General features: G+C 41.4%; 1 protein-coding gene across 1 annotated transcript in view; it reads right to left on the bottom strand.

Annotated features, from left to right (window-relative positions):
- The window catches only part of NBEA (neurobeachin), a gene marked incomplete at its 5' end in the record, with an annotated part of 948936 nt that overhangs the window by 50215 nt on the left and 871148 nt on the right, over positions 1-27573 (bottom strand). Inside the window, one exon of the mRNA XM_081083035.1 lies at positions 3658-3825. Within this exon, the coding sequence (XP_080939161.1) occupies positions 3658-3825 (168 nt within the window). The remainder of the gene's footprint in view (positions 1-3657; positions 3826-27573) is intronic.

Below are 27573 nucleotides of genomic sequence, written 5' to 3'. Positions count from 1 at the left end.
TTCATTCTACTTCTCTACAGTGCTTTCTTCTGACAGGAGATGTAAGTGCTTTTATGTTGGGAAACGTATTCTCTGTATTATCCCTCCTTTATAAAGAGAGCAACTGAGGTGTAGTGAGATTAATTACTTGGCCACATTACATAGTTCAAGGATTCAGCTGATTTATCCTCTGTTGCTGGTTCTTAAATGTTAGTGCAGAACTTCTGTTGTGGGAATATGTTAGGTTAGTGGTAGAGGAGATAAGGGTAGGGAATGAGGAGAGAGAAAATTAACTCATATCCATAAAATAATTTAATCTGTTGACACATTTAATCTGCTGAGTTGACACAGGTCCTAGGGTCAGGGCAAACATCTCTGCTGGTGTGTGCTTGGGCCTATGCTGGCTGGAGAAGGAAGTAACTTGTGTTCCAGGTATATGCTTCCTCACCTAGTATTCTGAAAATAAGAGTTATTGGGTCTGGGAGGCAAGTATGGAGCCTATGGAAGGAGGACACATATCACAGAATGATTCTCAGGGTTTCTCTAATGGAACCTCAGTATTCAGCAGTGATTTGCTAAAGGAGAGAGTCCTGAACTAAAGTACCTTAGCCCTCAACAGGTCTGCATCACTTCGAGGCCACAGTATGCTACATATTGTTCTGATGATCTATAAGAAAAACCCTGTGATTGAACCATTTCCCCCAAAAGAAAAATTTTATATATTTTCATCTAATGACCCAGTAGGAAGTTCTACAGTTTGACAATTAAGACCTATATGTTGTTTCTTTCACTGTCCAAAGCAATGGTGTGGTATTTTGCAGAAGCAGGAATTTTTTTAAGGATTCAAATAATAAACACTATATCCATGTAAAGAAAGTCTCAATTCTGATTCCATTTTCTCTTTATTCTCTCATTAATCAATTCCCCCTCTCATTTAAATGTAAAAAAAATCTTCTATTTTTTGTCAATTTTAATGTGCCTTGCACTTTCATTACATGCAATAAGCTTAAAATATTTGTATTTGTCCAAGAGGATTACTTTGCAACTTTCTTTATAAGAACATAACTTTATAATGGATAAAGTATATAATAAAATATTCAGAAGCAAAAATGTCTACAATATTTAAAAGTAAAAACAGTAATTTGAAGTTGGTCTTGGAATAAAATAAGACACTATTTCAATAATTTTCTTTTTTTATAATTCTACTAGAGGCCCATTGCATGAAGAGATTTGTGCAATAGGCCTTCCCTTCCCTGGCTGGTGGCACCGGTTTTCCTCCAGCACCTGGGACCCAGGCCTTTGCTGCTCCGGCCAGAGCCTTCAGTCTTTGTTCTGCTGCTTCACGCCTACGTATGCAAATTAACCATCATCTTTGTTGGGTTAATTTGCATACTCTCCTGATTGGCTGGTGAGCATAGCGGAGGGACAGTCAATTTACAAGTTTGTCAATTATTTGGTAAGAAGGTATTGGTTTTAAAAGGAGAATGTAGTTTGTAAGGAGTTTATATAACTGAGTGTGTTAAGCAAAGGTGTATTTTTAAGAGAATAATTAAGCTCAGTTAGAATTATCTCCTATAAATTAATCTTATTATAGTTTGAAGACAACTGAGGAGATACTAAATTAGGTGAGTGTAATGTTTTATAGAGAATATCCCTATTTCACCAACTAATTTCATTATATCTGACTTCTCTCTCATTCATTTATTATCTGTCTCTATCTTTTACTCCTAGCTTCAGGCAATAATTCTACTTCTTTATGTATAAAATATGCTATAATATTGCACTTATTACCATGCTTGTAATGTGTTTTCTGAATATTAGCCATAATGGTCCAATGATCAATGATCATGAGGCATGTCCCTTCTCTATCCTCTTCTTGGCTTGAAGCCATACAAATAAAGTCATCTTGTTTTTATAGAAGTATGTAAGAAATAACTTTATGGATGCAAGTTCTTCTTGTAGGGCTTTACTTTTCCAAATCTACAAGTTTTCCACCTCTAAAATTAAAAATTAAAAAGTATTTTGCTGAATGAAATGTAGAAATGATTGTTTGTTTTGCATAAAGCAGATGGTAGAAGGAAGACTGGAATAGAGCTTCCTTGCAGTGACACTTATGTAGCAGCTGTTGCATGTTCATTCTTTTCACCTATCTTAAATCATGTTATGCAATGTGGAAGTGATTTACATATTTTATCTGAATATTTTCACTAAAAATACTTATACAAATACTATAACACAGCAATTTTCAACCTGTGTGCCACAAGAATTTTTTAAACATGCAATACCTATTTAGTCAGGGGCACTGACCTCTTTTCCCTTGGATTATCAAATAAAAAAATGACAACAGCCAACACAACAATAACCAGTGTCAACAAATCAAAATTATACCAATTTTTTGTCAGATCAGCAAAAATTATATTTTTGTATGCTGCAGAATTTTAGTAATTGGTTCATGTGTGCCATGAAATGAAAAAGGTTGATAATTGCTGCTATAGTATATAATTCCCAACTGTTCACTATAAAATTTTAGGGTGAGAACATATGGGAATAAAATACTATAGTCTCATCTATTTAATTGATGTATTTTTTGAGTATTCTATCTAGAAAGTTGTCACTTTGCTTTTATTAAAAAACACAGTGGCAGATTATTTTTATGTGAACTACTATGTATCTATATATATACAACCCTAATAGCAAATAGGCTGAATGGCAGAACAACCGAACAACCAAACAACTGGTTGCTATGATGTGCACTGACCACCAGGGGGAGCGTGTGGATCGTGGCGGGCGTTGGCCATGGTGGGATGGTGGAGCAGGTGAGTGGGGGCGCCAGACCAAGGCAGGGTGCCGGTCACTGTCATCAGGGCAAGTCTCTGGTGGTTACTGAAAATTCTTTGCTCCCATGCATCGCGGTCCCCCCTGCCCTGAGTGCTCGCACCTGCTGCTGGCACCAGCCCCACTCATACCCACTGCCAGCACCAGAGCCATCGCTTGCACCCCCAATCATAGCGCTGTCAGTGGGTGCGAGCAGCGGCAGCTGGTCCCGATCACTCCTCAAGGCTTCTCTACCTCCCTCTGCTCCTGAGGGATGATCAGGGCACCAGCTACCACTCGTACCCACTGACGGTGCCGGTCCTGCTCGCACCCACTGTTGGTGCTGGCTCCAATTGCTCTGTGCCATCAGCGGGTGCAAGCAGGACCGGCACCATCAGCGTGTGTGAGTGGCGGTGGTGGGAGCAGGGATGCAGGCAGAGAGGGGACCTAGGGCATGGAGGATGGACTGAGACCTGCTCCTGTGCCCACCACAGCCTCACAGCCCAGAGTTCCTTTCAAGGTACATGAATTTGTGCACTGTGATCCTAATATTTAAATATTCAACTAGGTTACAATAATTACACACATAAGTCATTAAGCATTTTAATGAAGATGCTGAAGTAAAATGAAATAAGTGTATTTGAGTTCATTATATATGTCTGCAATTTATATAGGAACAACATGCAGATATCATTACTTGGTTTTGATATATAACATTCATTTTTCCACATTTGTCAAGGATTGAAATTTATATTTTGTGAAAATTTATGTTGAAAGTAAACTTATACAAAAAGAGCTGCAAAGTCACATGTGTGTTTGAGGGATGACAGATATTTTTTTTTAATTATGGGACGGAACACCTACCTCCCTGAGCACAGGGTCAGTGATGCTATCCAGGTTCATAGAGCCTTCGTACGTCAAGTAGTGAAAAACATTCAGAGCACGAACTGCTTCTGGTCCTCGCTGTTTGTAGCCAAATATAAGATCAATCCACTGATGGAGTTGGCAAGAAACAAATTCACTTTCCAAGGCCTGAAATTAGTCAAGGAAAGAAAATGAGAGTCCGTACAAACTTAGCTCTCTTTTTTTCTTACTTTGAGATATTCCATATAAATAAGCAGGACATGGTCTTTACACTCCTATATTTTATCTATATTTGATCTTCTGCTTCTAGAAATGGCAAAATACAACCTCTAATAAAACATAAACGTAAGTGAAAATTTTTTTCTTAAATGCTTAACTTTCTCTTCACTCCATTACCTATACAATATAAATTTTAATATTAAATACATTTCTTACAAAGTCATGTTCATGTTTAAAGATAAGTTGGAATGCCTATTTTAATGCTATTTTACAATGATTTTATTCCTAATTTTGAAACATTAGTTTGAAACACAACAGTTTTATTAGAAACTTTGATATACACATATTTTTCTGCCTGAATATGCAAACTTACCTCTACAAAATTGAACTCTAAAAAAAGGGAATGCCTTCCTTCTGCCACAATTAATTCTGTTATTATACAGTTTTGGAATCACTTGGCAATTTTAGATGTTTGCTAGCTGGTGAGAAATTGCTGAAAGTTAATGAGCTCATAAAGCAGCAGTTCTCAACCTGTGGGTCGCGACCCCTTTGGCAGTCGAACGACCCTTTCACAGGGGTCGCCTAAGACCATCCTGCATATCAGATATTTATATTACGATTCATAACAGTAGCAACATTACAGTTATGAAGTAGCAACGAAAATAATTTTATGGTTAGGTCACAACATGAGGAACTGTATTTAAAGGGCCAGAAGGTTGAGAATCACTGTCATAAAGAGTCAGGAAAAAAGGTTTTTTTTCTTTTCCTAAGAAGCCATCATAAGCTTCCCAGAGGTAACTTGTCATGTAGGGATGGAGTTCAGTTTATAATAGCCATGAGCAGTGATAATGTGTGGCTCACTATGCCTCTCACTTAACGCATTCATTTATCAATTTCTTATTCATTTTAAGAGCACACTGATTTCAGCAACATGAATAAAAAGCTGTAGAACTAGCTTCTTAAATTTTAACTATGCATAGCAATAAAAACCAATTCTCTACATTACAGCTGTGATTAAATATGTGGATAAATTCATTCTCTGGATGCATGTCTCTGATTTCTAAGATCTTAAAACTAATTTGAAATTCATTTATAAAAAAGCACTTGAAATTAGTCCTCTGATAGTTATATTTTTAAAAATCTATAAAATATCTGAATGATACTTTTTAACTTTTCCTATGATCACATTTAGGTAATGATTTATTAACCTCAATCTCTTTCTTGATTTATTCCTTTCAAAATGTCTAGCATTTTATTTTATTAGTTGAATGCTTACTGGATGTACAATACAGAGGCATAGCTCCATTCCCACTGGCACCACCCAAGTCTAAGCTCTCTCACTGCTCTCCACATGTAACAGACTTCAACCTCTTTCTTTCATCCAGTCTCTCTTTCACCCTGCTTGTGGAATAGACCTCTGAAACGATCATGCTCATACTGCAATCCTCTAATTACATCTTCCAAGGTTCCTCCAAACATAACACACTTAGTATAAACTTTACCTGACTCCTCAAACATTGATACTACCCTCCCCTACTATTTTTAGGACTTCTTATTTTTTTTAAAAAAAATAATAATTCTTTATTGTTGAAAGTATTACATATTTCCCCCCTTTTCCCCAATTGACCTGCTCTACTCCCCCCAGGCCCTCACTGCCCCATTGTCTGTGTCCATGGGCTATGTATATATATGCATACAAGGTCCTTGGTTGATTACCTCTCATCCACCCACCCTCCCCCACCTTCCCTCTGAGATTCTGCACTCTGTTCCATGCTTCCATGTCTCTGGATCTACTCTGTTCATCAGTTTATTTTGTTATTTAGATTCCACATATGAGTGAGATCATGTGATACTTGTCTTTCACTGATTGGCTTACTTCACTTAGCATAATACTCTCCAGGTCCCTTCATGCTGCCTCAACGGGTAAGAAATTCTCTTTTTTTACTGCTGCATAGTATTCCATAATGTAAATGTACCACAGCATTTTTATCCATTCATTTACTGATGGACACTTGGGCTGTTTCCAAATCTTAGCTATTGTAAATGGTGCTGTTATGATCATAGTGGGGTATACATTCTTTCTGATTTGTGTTTCGGGTTTCTTAGGATATATTCCCAGAAGTGGAAACACTGGGTCAAATGGCAGTTCCATATTTATTTTTTTGAGGAAACTTCATATGTTTTCCATGATGGCTGCACCAGTCTGCATTCCCACCAGCAGTGTACTAGGGTTCCCTTTTCTCCACAGGCTTGCCAGCACTTGTCTTTTGTTGATTTGTTGATGGTAGCCATTCTGACAGGTGTGAAGTGATACCTCATTGTCATTTTGACTTGCATCTCTCTGATTATCAGTGATTTTGAGCATTTTTTCATATGTCTCTTGGTCATCCATATGTCCTCTTTGGAGAAGTGTCTATGGAGGTCCTCTGCCCATTTTTAATTAGATTGTCTTTCTTCTGTTAAGTTGTATGAGTTCCTTACATATTTTGGATATTAACCCTTTATCAGATGTATCATTGCCAAATATTTTCTCCCATACAGTGGGCTCCCTTTGCATTTTGTTGATGGTTTCTTTTGCTGTGCAGAGGCTTTTTATTTTGATGTAGTCCAATTTGTTTATTTTCCCCTTAATTTTATTTGTCCTAGAAAATGTGTCCATAAACATATTGCTATGAGAAATGTCTGAGACTTTTCTGACTATCCTTTCTTCTAGGATTTTTATGCCTTCACCACTTACATTTAAGACTTTTATACATTTTGAGTTTATTCTTGTGTATGGTGTAAGTTGGTGGTCTAGTTTCTTTTTTTTTTTTTTTTGCATCTATCTGTCCAATTTGCCAACACCATTTTTTTGAATTGACTATCTTGACTACACTGTATGCTCTTGCCTCCTTTGACAAATATTAATTGAGCATAATGACTTGGGTCAATTTCTGGAGTCTTTGTTCTGTTCCATTGATCTACATGCCTGTTCTTGTGCCAGTACCAGGCTGTTTTTTGTTTGTTTGTTTGTTTTAATCCTCACTTGAGGATATTTTTTCCATTGAGTTTTAGAGAGATTGGTAGGGAGAGGGTGAAGGAGAGGGAGAGAGAAACACCGATATGAGAGACACATCAATTGGTTGACTTCCACATGCCCCCGAACAGGGCTGGTAACCTGAAACTCAGGTATGCCCCCTTGATCAAAATCAAACCCGAAACCCTTCAGTCCACAGGCCGATGCTCTATCCACTGAGCCAAACCGGCTAGGGTCCAGGATGTTTTGATTACCATGGCTTTGTACTATAACTTGAAATCGGTGTTTGATTCCTCCAGCTTTGTTCTTTTTCAAGATTGCTGTGGCTACTTGGGGTCTTTTTTTATTCCATATAAATATTTATAGTATTTGTTGTAGATCTGAGAATATGCTGTTGATATGTTAATAGGGATTACATTGAATCTGTCGATTGCCTTGGATATTATGAACATTTAAATGATGTTGATTCTACCAATCTATGAACACTGTGTATTCTTTTACTTATTTGTATCTTCCTCTATCTCTTTTTTTTTATTGCTTAAAGTATTACAAAGGTATTACATATGTGTCCATTTTATCCCCCCGCCCTAGACAGTCCCCTAGCGTCCCCTATCCCCCAGTGTCTTATGTCCATTGGATATGCTTATATGCATGCATACAAGTCCTTTAGTTGATCTCTTACCCCCCTACCTCCTGCCCCCCAACCCTCCCCGGCCTTCCCGCTGCAGTTTGACAATCTATTTGAGGCAGCTCTGCCTCTGTATCTATTATTGTTCAAAAGTTTATAATGGTCTCTATTATCCATGAATGAGTGAGATCATGTGGTATTCTTCCTTCATTGACTGGCTTATTTCACTTAGCATAATGCTCTCCAGTTCCATCCATGCTGTTGCAAATGGTAAGAGTTCCTTCCTTTTTAGAGCAGCATAGTATTCCATCGTGTAGATGGACCACAGTTTTCTAATCCATTCATCTACTGATGGGCACTTAGGCTCCTTCCAGATCTTAGCTATGGTGAATTGTGCTGCTATGAACATATGGGTGCATATATCCTTTCTGATTGGTGTTTCTGGTTTCTTGGGATATATTCCTAGAAGTGGGATCACAGGGTCAAATGGGAGTTCCATTTTCAGTTTTTTAAGGAAACTCCATACTGTCTTCCATAGTGGCTGCACCAGTCTGCATTCCCACCAGCAGTGCACAAGTGTTCCTTTTTCTCCACATCCTCTCCAGCACTTGTCGTTTGTTGATTTGTTGATGATAGCCAGTCTGACAGGTGTGAGATGGTACCTCATTGTTGTTTTGATTTGTATCTCTCGGATGATTAGTGACTTTGAGCATGTTTTCATATGTCTCTTGGCTTTCTGAATGTCCTCTTTTGAAAGGTGTCTATTTAGGTCCTTTGCCCATTTTTTGATTGGATTGTTTATCTTCCTTTTGTTAAGTTGTATGAGTTCCTTATAAATTTTGGAGATTAGGCCCTTATCAGATATGACATTGGCAAATATGTTTTCCCACACAGTGGGTTTTCTCGTTGTTTTGTTGATGGTTTCTTTTGCTGTGCAGAAGCTTTTTATTTTGATGTAGTCCCATTTGTTCATTTTCTCTTTAGTTCAAGTGCCCTAGGTGCTGTATCAGTGAAGAAATTGCTTTGGCATATGTCTGAGATTTTCTTGCCTTTGGATTCCTCTAGTATTTTTATGGTTTCCTGTCATATATTTAAGTCCTTTATCCATTTTGAGTTTATTTTTGTGTATGGTGTAAGTTTGTGGTCTAGTTTCATTTTTTTTTGCATGCATCTATCCAATTTTCCCAACACCATTTATTGAAGAGACTATCTTGACTCCATTGTATGTTCTTGCCTCCTTTGTCAAATATTAATTGAGCATATTGGTTCGGGCCGATTTCTGAGCTCTCTATTCTATTCCATTGATCTACATGCCTATTCTTGTGCCAGTACCAGGCAGTTTTGAGAACAGTGGCTTTGTAATACAACTTGATATCTGGTATTGAGATCCCACCTACTTTGTTCTTTTCCAGGATTGCTGCAGCTATTCAGGGCCTTTTTTTTATTCCAGATGAATTTTTGGAGAGTTCATTCTAGATCTGTAAAATATGCCATTGGTAGTTTAATGGGAAGTGCGTTGAATTTATAGATTGCTTTGGGTAGTATGGACATTTTATAGATGTTGATTCTACCAATCCATGAACATGGTATGTTCTTCCATCTGTTTATGTCTTCCTCTATATCTTTTTTCAACGTCCTGTAGTTTTCTGAGTAGAGGTATTTTACCTCTTTAGTTAAGTTTATTCCTAGGTAGCTTAATTTTTTTGGTGCAATGGTAAACTGGGTTGTTTTTATAATCTCTCTTTCTGAAAGTTCACTATTGGAGTATAGAAATGTCTCAGATTTCTTGGGGTTAATTTTGTATCCTGCTACATTGCCAAATTCATGTATTAAGTCTAGTAGCTTTTTGATGGAGTCTCTAGGGTTTTGTATGTATAATATCATGTCGTCTGCAAATAAGGACAGTTTTACTTCCTCTTTTCTAATTTGGATGCCTTTTATTTCTTCTTGCTGAATTGCAATGGCTAACACTTCCAGTACTATGTTGAACAGGAGTGGTGAGAGTGGGCATCCCTGTCTTGTTCATCTTCTTAGGGGAAATGGTGTTAGTTTTTGTCCATTGAGTATGATGTTGGCTGTGGGCCTGTCATATATGGCTTTTATTATGTTGAGGTATGATCCTTCTACTCCCACCTTGCTGTGAGTTTTTATCAAAAATGGGTGTTGAATTTTGTCAAATGCTTTTTCTGCATCAATTGATATGACCATGTGGTTTTTTTCTTTCAATTTGTTTATGTGATGTATCACGTTTATTGATTTGCGGATATTGTACCATCCTTGCATCCCTGGGATAAATCCTACTTGGTCATGGTGTATGATCTTTCAGATGTACTGCTGGATCCGATTTGCTAAGATTTTGTTGAGGATTTTGGCATCTATGTTCATGAGAGATATTGGCCTGTAATTTTCTTTCATTGTGTTGTCTTTACCTGGTTTTGGTATTAGGGTGATGCTGGCTTCATAGAATGAGCTTGGAAGTGTTCCTTCCTCTTGAATTTTTTGTAGTAGTCTGAGGAGGATAGGTTTTAGTTCTTCCTTGAATGTTTGGTAAAACTCCCCTGTGAAGCCATCTGGTCCTGGGCTTTTGTTTGATGGAAGCTTTTTGATGACTGCTTCAATTTCTTCCATAGTTATTGGCCTGTTGAGATTTTTAGATTCCTCCTGATTGAGTTTTTGCATGTTGTATTTTTCTAGGAATTTGTCCATTTCCTCCATGTTGTCTAGTTTGTTGGAATAGAGTTGTCCATAGTATTTTTTAACAATCATTTGTATTTCTGTGGGGTCTGTTGTTATTTTGCCTCTATCGTTTCTGATTTTGTTTATTTGGGTCCTCTCTCTTTGCTTCTTGATGAGTCTGGCTAGAGGTTTGTCAAACTTGTTTATCCTTTCAAAGAACCAGCTCTTGGTTTCATTGATTTTCTGTATTGTTTTTTTTTTTGGTCTCTATGTCATTTATTTCTGCTCTAATCTTTATTATCTCCTTCTTTCTGCTCACTCTGGGGTTTTCTTGTTGCTCTCTTTCTAATTCTTTGAGTTGTAGAGTTAGATGATTTACTACCATTTTTTCTTGTTTTTTGAGATAGGCCTGTAGAGCTATAAACTTCCCTCTCAGGACTGCTTTCATTGTGTCCCATAGGTTTTGGATTGTTGTGTTTTCATTGTCATTAGTTTCCAGGATGTTTTGAATTTCTTCTTTGATTTCATTGGTATCCCAACCAATATTTAATAGCATGCTATTCAGCTTCCAGGTGTTTGAGTATTTTGGGTTGTTTTTATTGTAGTTTATTTCTAATATTATACCATCGTGGTCTGCGAAGATGCTTTTTATGATTTCCATCTTCTTGAATTTGGGGATACTTTGCTTGTGACGCAATATATGGTCTATTTTTGAATATGTCTTATGAGCATTTGAGTAGAATCTATATTCCGTGGCATTGGGGTGAAGTATTCTGAAGATGTCTATTAAGTCCTTCTGATCTAGTGAGTCATTTAGGATTTCTGTATCTTTGCTGATTATATGTCTAGAGGACTTATCCAGTGCTGTCTGTGGTGTATTAAAGTCCCCTACTATGATTGTATTGTTGTCGATCTCTCCTTTGATATCTTCCAGGAGTTTTTTATGAATTTGGGTGCTCCTGCATTGGGTGCATATATGTTTACCAGGGTTATATCTTCTTGTTGTATTGATCCCGTTAGTATTATGAAGTGGCCTTCCTTATCTCTTTATATGGCCTTCACTTTGAGGTCTATTTTGTACGATATAAGTATTGCTACCCCAGATTTCTTTTCCTTTCCATTTGCCTGAAAGATATTTTCCAGCCTTTCACTTTCAGTCTGTGTGAGTCCCTTCTAATGAGGTGGGTTTCTTGTAGACAGCAGATGTATGGGTCATGTTTTTTTAATCCATTCAGCCACTCGATGTCTTTTGCTTGGAGCATTTAGTCCATTTACGCTTAAAGTTATTATTGAAAAGTACTTGTTTGTAGCCATTTCTTTTTGTGTGTGGCTGTTTTCTTTCTGAGCTTTTTATTTCTTATTTTTATACCAGTCCCTTTAGCATTCCTTGCATTGCTGGCTTGGTGGTGATAAACTCCCTTAGCCTTTTTTTGTCTGTGAAGCTTCTTATTTCCCCTTCAAGTTTGAATGATAGCCTTGCTGGATAGAGTATTCTTGGATTCAGTCCTTTGCTTTGCATCACTTTGTCAATTTCAGTCCATTCTTTTCTGGCCTGATGTGTTTCTGTTGAGAAATCATTTGACAATCTAATGGGAGATCCCTTGTATGTAACTTTCCATCTCTCTCTTGCAGCCTGTAAGATTCTCTCTTTGTCCTGAACATTTGCCATGGTAATTATGATGTGTCTTGGTGTGGGTCTTTTCGGGTTCACCTTGTTTGGGACTCTCTGGGCTTGTGTGACTTTTTTCTTCCCCACCTCAGGGAAGTTTTCTGATATTATTTCTTCTAATAGGTTTTCTAATCCTTGTTCATCCTTCTGTTGTTCTGGTACCCCTATTATTCGTATGTTGTTTCATTTCATGTTGTCCCAAAGCTCCCTTAGGCTCTCCTCCTGTCTTTTCATTTTTTTCTCCAATTGCAGTACATTTTGGGTGTGTTTTGCTTCCTTGTTTTCTAATTCACTTATTCGGTCCTCCACTTCTCCTAATCGACTCTTGATACTTTCAATGGAGTTTTTCATTGCAGCTATATCACTCTTCATTTCTTCTTGGGTCTTACTTAAGTTGTTGATTTTTTCATCTGTTTCTTCTAGCTTCTTCCATATGTTATCGATTTTTTCATCTGTTTCTTCTTGCTTCTTGCAGAGGTTGTCGATTTTTTCCTCCATCCAGTTTATGCACTCTAGGACCCTTATTCTGAATTCTTTTTCTGTCATGTTGCATGCCTCTGTATTACTTAGCTGCTTTTCTGGAGAGTCCTCCTTCTCTTTCCTTGGGGGTTTCTTTGTCTACCCATGTTTGATCTCACTGACATATCTAGATGTTGAGTCATTCAGTGGCTGCTCCCTTGGTGGCAGTGACTCCTTGGTCTGTGGTTGCTCTTCGGGCGGTTGTGGTAGCAGCTGCTTTTCAGTTGGCAGCAGCTCCTCTGGTGGGTTCTGTTCACAGCTGTGGTGGCTCTTCTCGCTGTTGGGGCGTGGTTTCACATACAGCTGCTGTTCCTCAGCAGAGGGTGTGGTGCTCAGGAGGTTGCTGTTGCTTGGATCTGCTGCATTTATTTAAAGGCACAAAATACAACACAACAAGGCACCACGTACCAGGCACTATACACAAATATATTCACGATATTAATAACCCCAAATAAAGGTGACCACCTGAATTAAGAGACTTAGGGGGCAAGGAAGAAGGATGAGAAAAAGATAAAAGAGAAAAAAGAAAAGAAAAGTAGGGACCAAAAAAAGGAGTGCAAAAATGAAATTGGGAAAAAGGAGGGGGGAAAATAAAAGCGAGAAAAGAAAAGAGAAAAAAAAAGAGCGAAAAGAGAGAATGAAGTGGAAGAGGGGAAGAGACTTTTTATATGAGGAGAATACTCCTATAGAACAGCCACTAATCCCAACAAATTCCAGCAACAGCTCCCTGGAGATGAATGCAAACTAGAAACAACCAATAATATAATGATGAAAATAGAATGGAGAACACTAATCCCAAAATAAAGTAAAGAGAAAATAAAATGGCACTTTAAAAAATGGCAAAATGGTAGCAGTAATAATACTGGTTAAAAGTAAGAAGGTAGTAATTAAAAGGGTAAAATCAGGTGATGGAAAAAGAAGAAAACAAAAGAAAGAAAAAAAAAGGAAAAGAAAAAAAAATGGTTTCTTAGTTAAAAGGTGAAAAAAAAAATTGCAGTAGTGAAGGTCCTTCGGTTCTTCTATTATTCAGTGTGGCTCGCCTTAGACCTGCCAGGTATTCAGGAGAGTGTTGAGTTTCCCTGCGATACACTGTTCCTCTGTGTTGTAAACCACAGTCCTTATTTTAAAGCAGGTCGCATTTGTTTCCCAGACTGCCTTATTTTGTGTTTAGCAAAGAGTCAGTTTGTGGGTCAGCCCCTGGGTGGCAGTGTTCTGGGGTTGGCCTCTGAGGCTATAGGGCCTCTCTGTCCAGTGGAAGTTCACTGCCCAGAGCTGGCTGCGTAATAGTTAGTTACCGGTGCTGTGTTGTTGCTGGGATTGAAAATCCCTCTATAGGCCAGACCCTGTTAACTCCCAGGGACTGATCAGATTATTTTAATCCTTGATCTCAGGATGGAATCTGGGTGTGGCTGTGCTCCTTGCCTGGGGGCTAGGGGGAGGAGTCTCAATCTCCGGAGAGAATGGCTGCCCCAGTCCTGGGCTCAGGGGTGTCTCAGCACTCAATTCGCTGTCACCTCTCCTGGCTCCCCTTCTCTCCTCAGTCTCTCCCCAGATTCCACTCCTCCGCACACTCTCCCTCTCTTCAGCACAGGTGAGTGTCTGTATCCGAAATGTCCCATGAACAGGATTCAGTGAAAACAAACAAACAAACGCTGGCCGCGGAAATGGGGAAGGCTTGGTTTCTAGGACTTCTTTTTAAAAAAATCTTTATTGTTGAGAGTATTATAGATGTCCCCCTTTCCCCACTTTGCCTCTCTCCACCTGGTTCCCAACCTACCTTAGGTCTTCACCATCCTATTACTTGTGTCCATGGGTAATGCATATCCTATCTAATATAGACAAAAAGGGTAATTAACCATACCTCCAACACGCTTCGCATTGGCTAATCAGAGCCATATGCAAATTAACTGCCATCCAAGATGGCTCTAATTTGCATACTGCAGGCAGGGCGGGACAGCGTGAGCCACCATTGCCAGCTGCTATCCAGGCCCCCATGCGGCAGCCCCAGAAGCCACCTACCTGCTGCCCATGACCCGATCAGGTCCGGGCCGCAGGCCGGGGCCCATGTGCAGCCGCAGAAGCCGCCTGCTCACACCTGTGTACAGCCACAGAAGCCGCCTGCCCATGCCCGTGTGCAACTGCAGAAGCCGCCTGCCTGCCGCATCCCACTATGATCCACTGAGTTATGAGGCCAGAGAGCAAGAACTTCTGCTCCTGAGTCAAAGTGGTGAGCGGAGGACACAGCCTCCCCTCCTAAAGTTGCCAAAGGACAGGACCTAACCTAAGCCACATCCTCTGAGACAGCCCAGCAGGCACCACTGACCTTCTCTGCAGGCCAGGCCCCCCTCCCCCTTCCCCTGTCCCTGCACAGCTCCCAGAGCTCCCCACTGGCTGAGTCAGGCACAACAGGTTTGCAGCCACAGGGGTGATTTAGCAGCTAATGAAAAATGCGAGAATGAACAAATGAAGCAGCTACTGCAGTGGGGAAAAGATGTTCATCAAATTCGTTGTCTCTGAGAAACTGAGGCAGCCCCACAGGTCCCTGCACAGGATGAGGCTTCTGCTTCTAAAGAAACGTCCTGGGGTTAGAGGTGAGGGGGTGCTGCCTTTCCCATCTCAGACCTCTAGAGGATTCTGTGCTCCCCCTCCTGGTATTCTTAACACCCAGAGACCCCTCCCCAATCCAGGCAGGAATGTTTCACGCTGACCACCTCCAGAAAACAGAGAACAAAGAGGCACTTCTTGACTTCAAGCCTCTAAACCAGTGGTTCTCAACCTTGGCTGCACATTAGAATCACCTGGGAATCTTTTTAAAATCCTGATTTCTGGGCCTCATCCTCCGGAAATTCTGTTTCTTTGTTATGGGGTGGGGCCACAACATTAGTAACAAAGAAACAGAATTTCTGGAGGATGAGGCCCAGAAATTAGGATTTTAAAAAGATTCCCAGGTGATTCTAATGTGTAGCCAAGGTTGAGAACCATTGCTCTAAACAGACTTGACCACTTCGGGCAAAGACCTGCAGCTGAGAGGGGACAGGTTCTGGGTGTCGAGGTCCAGAGCGTGGGAGACCTCCTCGGGGATCAGTGGATCTGGAAGCCTGTGTGCTGGATCAGAGACACGCCTGCCTCCCACCCTCCCCTGTTCTGCACATAGACGTGCCTGGACTGGGGTGAGGAGGAGAAGGAGAACTAGAGGGAAGGAACACTGCGTGCTTGTTGGCGGCCATGTAAAAAGGACTGTGACCCTCCCCTCCCGCTGAGTCACTCCCTAAGGCAGCAGGAGATGGAGGGTCTGAGTGCAGCCACACAGCTTTGTGGCCGTGACCAAGGCACCAAGATGGTGTTCGTGCAACAGGGCTGAGGAGGTGTCAGAGGACCTCACCCCAGAAAGCCCAACAGCTCTTTTTGTGAGAGAGAGAAGGTGGCAGGGAGGGAGGGAGAGAGCACATTGGACTCCAGAGGCTCAAGGCCCAGATGAGGAGAATATACCAGGGATCAGCATGGACTGAGCTCTGAGGGGAGGGCCAAGGGCAGCTGGTGGGGCAGCCCAGACAGAAGGCTGAGGCCCAGATGTCCTGACCTGCTCGGTTCTCTGGCGCCTCTGCCTGCGACACACACTGTCTGACATGGAAGCACAGCTCCAGAGAACGGGGTGGGGAACCTAAGTTAAATGATATTTTGTTTTTGTTTTTTCACTTGGCAGAATGGGGGCTGAAGCTGAAGTTAGGTTTGGTTACTAAACAATAAAGAAAGCAACATTTCTTGCACACCCGACTGTGTGGTCTGAGTTTGCTGCTGCCCATAAACCGAGAAAAAGTTGTAAAATGAAGTACTAATCTCTAGGGTTTTAGGTCAGACCGAGGAGTAATACCACTCAGCCAGAAGCTGGCTCATGGCTGGCCAGTGCAGAGGTGGTGGCAGGAGCCTCTCCCACCTCCGTGGCAGCACTAAGAATGTCCAACTAACAGTTTAGGCCCGATCCTCGAGGGCTCCCTGGATGCCAGAAGGATGTCTGACTGCAAGCCTAAGCCTGATCCACCAGGGATTGGGCCTAAGTCAACAGGTGGACATCCCCCAAAGGGTCCTGGACTGCAAATGGGTGCAGGCTGGGCTGAGGGATGCACTCCCCCACCCCGAGTGCACAAATTTTGTGCACCGGGCCTCTAGTCTATATAGTAAAGAGCCAGGGTCATAATGACTGATTACCACCGAAGCCTCAACCAGACAGGGGCTGTTTCGGGAGCCCTGACCCAGCACTGACTGCCTAGGGGACTACAGATCAGGCCCGGAGAGAGGTCTGCAGAGAGAGGCAGGGTCTGATTCATAGCCTCTGTGGCAGCTGTTGATCAGAATTTGCCTCTCTTTCTCTCCTGGCCTGGCCAACAGCTGTGCCTCCATTTCTCTCCAGGCCTCCACTGGGGCTTCTGACCAGCCCTGCCTTTCTGATCAGGCCCTGTTGATAGGCCCAGAGATGCTGACTGGCATAGAAACTGACCAATCAGAACCAAATCTGGGTGAATGTAAGGAGCCAATGGCTGCCTCAGAGGGAGAACTTTTGACACTGACATAGAAACTGACCAATCAGAACCAAATCTGGGTCAACTGTGAGTAGCCAATGGCTGCCTAGGAGGCAGAGCTTTTGATGCTGACTGGCATAGAAACCAACCAATCAGAACTAAATTGGCTGGCAGAGGAGGGCAGTTGAGGGCAACCAGGCTGGCAGGGGAGGGAAGTTGGGGGCAAGATCGGACTGACAAGGAGGGCAGTTAGGGGCAATCAGGCAGAGGCAGTTAGGGGCAATCAGGCAGGCAGACAGATGAGTGGTTAGGAGCCAGCGGTCCCAGGTTGGGAGAGGGGTGTCCGACCACTGGGGATCAGGCCTAAACTGGTAGTCGGACATCCCCTGAGGGGTCCCCAATTGGAGTGGGTGCAGGCTGGGCTGAGGGAACCCCCTTTCTGTGCATGAATTTCATGCACCGGGCCTCTAGTATGCATATAAATTCTTCAGTTAATCTCTTCCTGCCCCTCCCCCCTTCCCTCTGAGATTAGTTAGTCTGTTCCATGTTTCCATGCCTCTGATTCTATTTTATTCATCAGTTTATTTTGTTCACTAGATTTCTTGCTCACTTATTTTGATTTTTAGATTCAATTATTGATAGATATGTATTTATTGTCATTTTATTGTTCATATTTTCTTCTTCTCCTTCTTCTTCTTCTTCTTCTTCTTCTTCTTCTTCTTCTTCTTCTTCTTCTTTTCTTCTTTCTTCTCTCCTTCATCTTTTTTCATGAATATCCTTCAACATTTCATGTAATACTGGTTTGGCGATAAACTCTTTTAGCTTTTTCTTATCTATGAAGCTCATTATCTGACTTTCAATTCTAAATGATAGCTTTGCTGAATAGAGTAATCGTAGTTGTAGATTCTTGCTATTAATCACTTTGAATACTTCTTGCCATACCCTTCTGGCCTATAAAGTTTCTGTTGGGAAATCAGCTGAGGATCTTATGGGAGCTCCTTTGTAGGTAACTAACTGCTTCATTTGTGCTGCTTTTAAGATTCTCTCTTTGTCTTTAACTTTTGTCATTTTAATTGTGATGTGTATTAGTGTGGGCCTCTTTGGGTTCCTCTTGTTTGGGGCTCTCTGTGTTTCCTGGACTTATAGTCTATTTCTTTCACCAGGTAGGGGAAGTTTTCTATCATTATTTCTTCAAATAGATTTTCAATATCTTGCTCTCTCTCTTCTCTTTCTGGCACCTCCATGATGTGAATGTTGCTATGCTTGAAGTTGTTACACTGTCTTCATATTTTTGGATTCTTTTTTCTTTTTGCTCTTCTGATTGGGTGTTTTTTGCTTCCTCATATTCCAAATCATTGATATGATTCTTGGCATCCTCTATTCTACTGTTGGTTCCCTCTGAATTATTCTTCACTTCAGTTAGTCTATCCTTCATTTCTGACTGGTCCTTTTTCATGTCTTTGATGTTCTCACTAATTTCCTTAAAATTCTCACTAAGATCTTTGAAATTCTTACTAAGTCCCTTGAAGCTCTCATTAAGATCCTTGAGCATCTTTATAACCTTTGTTTTGAATTCTGTATCTAATAGTTTGCTTGCTTTCATTTCATTTAGTTATTTTTTTGAAGATTTCTTTGGTTCTTTTATTTGTGACATATATCTTTTTCTCTGCATTTTGACTGCTTCCCTGTGTTTGCTTCTGTGTATTAGGTAGAGCTGCTGTGTCTCCTGGAATTAGTAGAGTGGCCTTGTGTAGTAGGTGCCCTGTAGGGCTCAGTGGCTTAGCTCCCCAGTCACCTGAGCTGGGCACAGTAGGTGTGCCCCTGTGTGGGCTGTGTGCACAGTACTGTTGTAGTTGAGCCTTGATTGCTGTTGATGTCATTAGGAGGAATTGACCTCCTAATTGGCTGTGAGGATGAGCTGCAACTACAATAGAAGAGCTGCGGTGCAGGAGACACCCCATATGGAGCAGGATTTCCTTCAGTGGGGCTTTGGTTGTCACTGAGTCTGCCCCTTGTGTGTGTTGCTCATGGATGCATAGAGTTGTAATCTAGTATGGTCTGAAGCTGTCCCCTGGGTGCACTGGTTCTGGGGCTTCCCAAGAGGTACAAAGTCAGCTACTAACTGGAGCCACCAGGCAGGAGCTAAAGCGTTATCTGCTGATGGTTGCTACTTGTATTGGGCTTGAAAATGCCCAAGTGAAGCCAAGCTGTGAGGCAAGGCTTTCTGCTGCTAGTGCCAGGCCTCGGGCCTCTTATTGTGTGGTATAGGGCATGCTGACACCAGCTGTTGCTTGTTTGAGGTAAGTCTGAAGCCTGAGCCAGGATGGGCCATTCACATGGAAAAGTCACTGGAAACAGTTTGGGTGGGGCTGCAAATTGGGTGGGGCTAGGTCTGAGGGAATCACCAGGGTGGAGCAAACAGTGTCGGCCAGTTTGATGGAGACTCTGATATGACCCTTCTCACCATAGAAACAATGAAACCTGTGAGTACCTCTGTCTGGGAGAAAGCCACCCCTTATTTCTTGCTCCAATGCCAGACATTTCAGATCCTCCCCATATATCCCTGGACATCAACCCACCCCACCCCCAGCATTGGAGCTTAGAGGGCAGGAGTCCAAGTAAGTCTGTGGGCTGACCCTTTAAAAGGAACACCAGAGACTCCAGCAGCCTCCATGTCACTCAGCCACAATCCCCGCCCATTTATATAGCCTGAAGTTATGGGGACTTCTCTTACCAGCATTAGAACCTTGGGCTGAAAGTTCTGGTGTGGGGTTAGAACTCCTCACTCCTATTGGGAGATCAAGATACCCTTCTCATTAAAAGAACGCCACATGTGGGTGTTAGAAAAAAACCCTTTCCATGCCTCCACCCCTCCTACCAGTTTCACTGTACTTCCTTCTTTACTTCTCTAGTTGTAGGATTTCCATTCAGTCAGATTTCAGGTGGTTCTGAATAATGGTTGTTCCTTTTAGTTGTAATTTTGATGTGGTTGTGGAAGACAGTGAGTACCTCATTTACCTACACCACCAGTGTGGTTCTCTGTCTGGACTTCTTAATATGCAGGTAGCCTTGGCTCTAGGAGCACAGAAAATCAACTGCTCCTGTCACACAGCAGTTGGTACAATCCTTGAGCCTTTTGTTTCTCCTTCCTCTTTAATATGAAAGCATTTCATTTCCCTGCTTCTTTTTCAGGTCATATCCACCCTCCTTAACTCCACTATTTTTTTCCTGAGTTATCCAGCTCACAGTCTTATGAATTCTTCCATGGATTTCCATGACACATCATCAGTACCCTCCTGTTTAATATAGTAAGATAATGTATACAGAGTTACTTGTAAAAATTGATTTTATATATACTATGAAGTGCTATAAAAATGATTGAGGTTTTTCCCAATTAGTACTTAATTTTTTTAAATTTGCAATACTGTATCCTCAACTAGAATATAAACATTTTGAGGATAGGATGTTATGTGACATATCTAATACTTCTTTTGCAAGTCCCATAGCTCCAAACCTAGCATTAAATATAAGTTTTTAGCAAACATTTATTGATTGATTAAGCAATGGGAAAGATGTATTGGTCATGATAAAGGAAGAAAAGAAATGTCAAGAAGTGAGAGTGGGGCTGGCAAAAAAGCTCATTTATTCATTCAACATATAATGATTATTTGCTATGTGCCAGATACTGTTCTAGATCCTAGGATAACAGCAGTAAATAAAAGACAGCAAAATCGCTGCCAGAGGGTTTACATTACAGAGGGGGGACCAACAAAACCCAAGATAATTAATGAGATACAGAGTATGTGAGAAGGTGATATGTGCTAAGGAAAAGAGAAAAGCAGAAAAAAAATTAAGGAGTATGTATGTATGGTGTGGGACTGCTAATTTAGAAGAAGTGGAGAGAGAAGGCTTCCTTGAGTTTGTGACAGTTAAAAACTACAAGGAGGAAGTTAACTGTAAGAACATCTGGTAAAAGAGAATTTCAGAGGGAACAAACATTCGTTCATTATTCATTCATTCATTCATTATGGAGCAATGATTATGTACTGGGGAGTGTTCTAGAACTCAGTGATACTGTGATAAAGAAGACAAATTTCTGAAGATGGCAGCATAGGTAAACACCGGAGTTAGCTGCCTTGAACAACCACTTCAAAAATACAACTAAAAGACGGAACGGACATCACCCAGAACCACAGGAAAGCTGGCTGAGGGGAAATTCTTCAACTAGAAGGAAAGAGAACAGCATACCGAGACTCAGAGGAGGCGCAGTGTGGAAAATACAAAGGTGCGGAGGTGCGCGCAGAGCGGGCTGGTGGCTGAGGGCGCAGTTGTTGTTTACAATCGGGAGGGAGTCTCAGATTCTGAGCTCCAGTTCGGGGCGAGTCTCTAGGGACCCAGACTCAAATGGTAGAAGCGGAACTGTCTGGCATCGGTCAGAAGGCAAGGGCAGCTTTCTCTCTGAGGTTTGCAGCAGTTGCTGGGACTCTGAGAGGCAGAGCCTCTGGGAACAGGACTGAGAGCAGCCATAACAGCTCCCTCCACCCGCCCTGTTGATCCCCTGGGACCCGCCCAGCCCAAGCCCTGCACAGAGCCATTTGCCAGATAGCCTCAGGCAAAGGCTAGATTAGCACCTCCCTAGAGGACAGAAGTTTTCCCACTGCAGACACAGCTGACTCTCACAGCCAGTTGGCCTGGAGGTCAAATCCCCCTAGTATTAACTACAACAATCAAGGCTTAACTACAACAAGAGTGTGCGCAAAGACCACTAGGGGGTGCACCAAGAAAGCATAAAAAATGCGGAGACAAAGAAACAGGACAAAATTGTCAATGGAGGATATTGAGTTCAGAACCACACTTTTAAGGTCTCTCAAGAACTGTCTAGAAGCCGCCGATAAACTTATTGAGATCTACAAGAAATCTAATGAGACCCTTGATGTTGTGATAAAGAACCAACTAGAAATTAAGCACACACAGACTGAAATAAAGAATATTATACAGACTCCCAACAACAGACCAGAGGAGTGCAAGAATCAAGGCAAAGATTTGAAATGCGAAGAAGCTAAAAACACCCAACCGGAAAAGCAAAATGAAAAAAGAATCCGAAAATACGAAGCTAGTATAAGGAGCCTCTGGGACAGCTTCAAGCGTACCAACATCAGAATTATAGGGGTGCCAGAAGATGAGAGAGAGCAAGATATTGAAAACCTATTTGAAGAAATAATGACTGAAAACTTCCCCTTCCTGGTGAAAGAAATAGACTTACAACTCCAGGAAGCACAGAGAACCCCAAACAAAAGGAATCCAAAGAGGACCACACCAAGACACATCATAATTAAAATGCCAAGAGCAAAAGACAAAGAGAGAATCTTAAAAGCAGCAAGAGAAAGAAACTCAGTTACCTACAGGGGAATACCCTTACGACTGTCAGCTGATTTCTCAACAGAAACTTTGCAGGCCAGAAGGGAGTGGCAAGAAATATTCAAAGTGATGAATGCCAAGAACCTACAACCAAGATTACTTTATCCAGCAAAGCTATCATTCAGAATTGAAGGTCAGATAAAGAGCTTCACAGATAAGGAAAAGCTATAGGAGTTCTCCACCACCAAACCAGTATTATATGAAATGCTGAAAGGTATCCTTTAAGAAGAGGAAGAAGAAGAAAAAGCCAAAGATACAAATTATGAACAACAAATATGTATCTATCAACAAGTGAATCTAAGAATCAAGTGAATAAATAATCTGATGAACAGAATGAACTGTTGATTATCGTAGAATCAGGGACATAGAAAGGGAATGGACTGACTATTCTTGGGGCGGGGGGGAAGGGGTGTGGGAGATGCGGGAAGAGACTGGACAAAAATCGTGCACCTATGGATGAGGACAGTGGGGGTGTAAGGGCAGAGGGTGGGGTGGGAACTGGGTGGAGGAGAGCTATGGGAGGAAAAAAGAGTAACAAATGTAATAATCTGAACAATAAAGATTTAATAATAAAAAAAAGAAGACAAATTTCTAATCTCCAGAAACACATCCCACTGAAATGCAAAAACACAAGATGAACTTAGTCTAATCTCTCTCCAGCCCCAAATTACTGAGCACCTACCATGTGTCAGACACAGGCCCTAAAAGATATACAGATGAGTAAGCATTCCATATTCTGGGGGAAAAAATCACAATCTAATGGAAAATAAACATGTTGACTTGGTCTCTTCCTGCTGCTGGAATTTATGCTGGAACTCAAAGTGGAAATAGGTACTAGCCTCCACCTCCACCCCATTTCTAGTGGAAATTATTAAATTTAGCAGGCCTATCTCTGCTGTTCCAGCTATCACCACTCTGCACACTTGCCCCCCATCGTTACCCAACTCTGTAAGACTAGAGAAATGTGAAGGCAAATGGTCACTGCTAACAAGTTGCAGAGGAGAATGTTGGCTCTAACTTTAAAATACATCCAAAATCAATTAATTTCCTACTACCTTTATTGCTACCACCCTACTCCAAGTCACCATCATCTCTTACAAACCTCTGACAGATATGCCTGATTCTACCCTGTGGCTCCACAGGTCATTCCCAACACTGCAGCCAGAGGGGTCCTTTCAATTCCACTCTTAGGTATATGCACAAAGGAACTGGAAATGGGTAGTCAAATAAAACTTATACATGAATGTTCATAGAATGAACATTATATAATAGTCATCATAATACTAATATAGCATTATTATAATTCTATATAATAAAAGGACAATATGCAAATTGACTGAACGGTAGAACAACCAGTGGGTTGGCAGGGGCCAGGCTGGCAAGCGGGTGGCCAGCCAAGGCAGGTGCCAGCAGGCACGGGGAGGGGACAGAAATCGGGGGGCAATGGGCCTGGCAGCTCCCCACCAGCACCGTCCTCCAATCGGCCTGCCGGGGTTGCCTCCCGCAGAGGCAGACCACTGGCGATGGCAGTGGCTGGGTGATGGGGGGCAGGGCTGGCAGAGGTTTATTCAGCTGGGCCGCATTGGCCTTTCTACTTTTATATTCAGTTCAAGCACAGCATTTGTAAGATCAGGGCAGTGGGGAGCAAGTGCCATTCCCGCTGGACACAGGGACATGAGTGTCAGCTTCATGTGTGTCCCCAGGTTGCCAGCAGATGCCGCCACAACCAGGGGCCATGACCCAGAGATGGGCCCACCAAGGAACGGGCTCTTCCTTCCTGTGCTGCTGCCGGGGCTGGGCGCCCTCTCTACTGCCTTCTACAAATGCACCAGATGCCTTTTCAGTCACTGGCAGGAGACAACAAACTTAATCATCTATACTCAATGATGCCATTCCTTTTCATCATATTATTTTTTCTTCTTTGCCATGAATTCCTTAGTGACAGCTTAAAAGAATGCTCCATACAAAAAAATGAAAGCTTTTTGTTACCACTGTGAATGTCATTTCTTTGGTATTTTATACTTTAGGCTTATTACAAAGAATTCTTTCAAATAGCTGAAGATATTCCAATCCAAATTATAATTGTACTAGAGCACAATTTCTCTAAACCTATTTCATAAGAACTAAATCCCATGTGAACTACTCAGTCATATAATAGTAATATCAAAGTATTATTACTTGATAATGTTATAAAATAATATAAAAATAGATGTTGTGTTCATGGAATTAATGAAAATTCATGAAAAATGGAAACATTTTAACATTTTATAATACCACCCAGACTTTGCATATTAGAAAAATATTCATCAAATAAATATTTCTTCAGCATGAAATAAGATACTTAGATAATTTTTAAATTTTCTAGTTTTAACACAGATACCTAACATGACATAAGTATAATCATTTCCCATCAGTATAATGGCAAAGCTGACCACAAGCTGGAGAAAAGGAAACTATGGTCAGAGTACAGTGAAGAAACACTTCAAGGTGAAGAAAAGCAGTATAGGAGATGCTGAGACAGGAAAGCAGCTGTAGACACACACCTACATTTTATGTCTTTTCGTAGCTCTGTTGTTTACAACTGTTCCCAGAGTCAGTGGTTTGTCCTTCAGCTCTACCTCTGATGCAGCCAAGAATGGCTGCTATAGATGTAAAACATTTCCTTTCTAGTCTGTATAGTCCGTTCAAGGAAAATCAAGTGAAAGAAGCAGATGAATAAACACTTCTCAAGCCACCCTTACTAGCAAGGCACTCCCTACATATGATCGATTCAACCTGGCGCTGCATCCAGTGCTGTGGAGAACCAAGACTGGGGCAGTTTGATTTCCCTAAATATGCAGAATTTTGTGAAAACCTTTCACTCCGTGGCATAAAAGTTTAGTTCACAAGTCTTATTAGATTCATTAATGACTATAAGATAACAGGAATTTGGTTTAGAAGACAGAAAAATCCCAGTGCTTTACTTCTTTCATTTCTTCACAAATACAAGTTAGAACTTACTACTTATAACAAAAATGTACAATTCATTTCTGAAAATGTTTTATGATAATTTCATAAAAACACAAGTATTTATATCTCATATTTTTGTCAGTTATTAAATTTAAATCTTTTGAATATATGAGACCAAATCTTTGAGGGACAGTTACTTCACCATATTAAATGCAATTCTTATAGTTCCCCGTGCATTGCATACATAGTTACAGTGATATTAAATGGGAGATATATTTTAAACAATCACTATATTGGCCTTAAAATTTTCCTAGAAGTACTTTAGCTGTTAAAAAGACAAGATATAAGAGACAAGGGGTATATAAGCACAAGTTAGTCTTGAAATGGTTATGTTAATATTAGGAGTAAGTTATTTAATATATTTTATTTATGCACAATAGAAGTACTCTTAGCAAATATAAATAAAAATAATTTATTAGTCAAAATTTGCATTGGTATATTTTATTCTCTCTTAAAGTAAGAGGGAAAATCTACTTTAAAGTTTAAATTGCTTGACTTCTGGCCAAGATGGCAGCATAGGCAAACGTGGTATTTGCTTCCTCCCACAACCACATCAAAATTACAACCAAAATACAGAACAACCAACTTTCAGAACTGCCCGAAATCCAGCTGAATGGAATTCCTACAACTATAAAATTAAAGAAGCAGCCACATTGACACTGGTAGGAGGGGCAGAGATGTGGAACAGCTAGTCCCACACCCATATGTGACAGATAAAAATCAGGAGGGATACCTCAACTGTGGGGATACCCCTTGAGGAGTGAGGGGTCCCAGCCCCACACCAGGCTCCCCAGTTCTGTGTTCCAGTGCCAGAAAGAGAAGTATCTGTAACATCTGGCTATAAAAACCAGTGAGGATTAAGGCTGGGTGACATGGAGGCTGCTAGAGTTTAAGGCAGTTCCTCTTAAAGGACTGGTGCACAGACTTACTCAGACTAACACCCTCTGAGCTCCAGCACAGGGACAGTAGCTTGAAGGGCACCAGAGACATATGAGGAAGAACTGAATTGTTTGGAATCAGGATGAGAGGTAGTGTGGTAGGTTTCTCCCAGACAGAAGTGCTGGCAGAAGCCACTATTCCTTTGATGAAGTCACCATTCCTCAGCAAACCCTGTACCTCTAGCTAAGTGGGCCAGGCCCAGCACAAGCAGCATCCGGCCTTGGTTTACAGCTTGGCCTTGCCTGGGCACTTCCAAGACCAGCACAAGAAATAGCCATCTGCAGATCATTTTGTAGTTTATGCCTGGTAGCCTCAGGCAGCACACAGTTGGTGGCTGACCTTAGTCTGTACCTCCTGGGAGGCCCCAAGGCCACTCAGTGGACAGCTTCAGACCACATTGAGCACCACCACCCAATCACCTCCATAAGCAACACACTCCCATAATATTGTCAGCTGATTTCTCAACAGAAACTTTGCAGGCCAGAAGGGAGTGGCAAGAAATATTCAAAGTGATGAAAAGCAAGGGCCTACAACCAAGATTACTCTACCCAGCAAAGCTGTCATTCAGAATTGAAGGTCAGATAAAGAGCTTCACAGACAAGAAAAAGCTAAAGGAGTTCATCACCACTAAACCAGTATTATATGAAATGTTAAAGGGTCTTATTTAAAAAGAAGACCAAAAATATGAATAATAACATGGCAATGGATACATATCTATTAACAGTTGAATCTACTAGTACAAACAAAATGAAAAAGCAGAGCAGAAACAGACACATATAAGGCACTTTTTGTTGGTTGCTAGATGGGAGAGGGGTTGGGTGCTGAGTGAAAAATGTGAAGGAATAAAGAAGTACAAATTGGTTGTTACAGAATAGTCATGGGGATGTAAAGTAGAGCATAGGGAATATAGTCAATAATCTACACTAATAAAAGAGAAACATGGTAATTGGTGTACGACCACTACCCTTCCCATTGGCTAATCACGGCGATATGCAAATTAACTGCCAACAAAGATGGCGACTAATTTGCATACTGCAGGCAGGATGGGACAGCGCCATCCTGCCTGCCCCTCCACCATCCAGGCCTGCTATCTGTGACCTGGATTGTGGGCGACCCAACCCGGGGCTGGCGGGGCATGACCACAGCTGTCCCCTACTGACCAAGACCCCAACCGGCTCTCCCGCCCACAGACCGGGGCTGGCGGGGTGGCTGCAGCGGCTGCCCGCAGTCACGCCCCCAACCCGAGAGAGCAGACCCAGGCCTCTCAGCTGCACTCTAAGCAACTATGTTACAAAAATAGAAGCTA

The sequence above is a fragment of the Myotis nattereri genome (genome assembly GCF_964212035.1).
Source record: "Myotis nattereri genome assembly, chromosome: 2".
Taxonomy (NCBI): Eukaryota; Metazoa; Chordata; class Mammalia; order Chiroptera; family Vespertilionidae; genus Myotis; species Myotis nattereri.
This window is presented reverse-complemented; position numbering and strand designations above follow the sequence as displayed.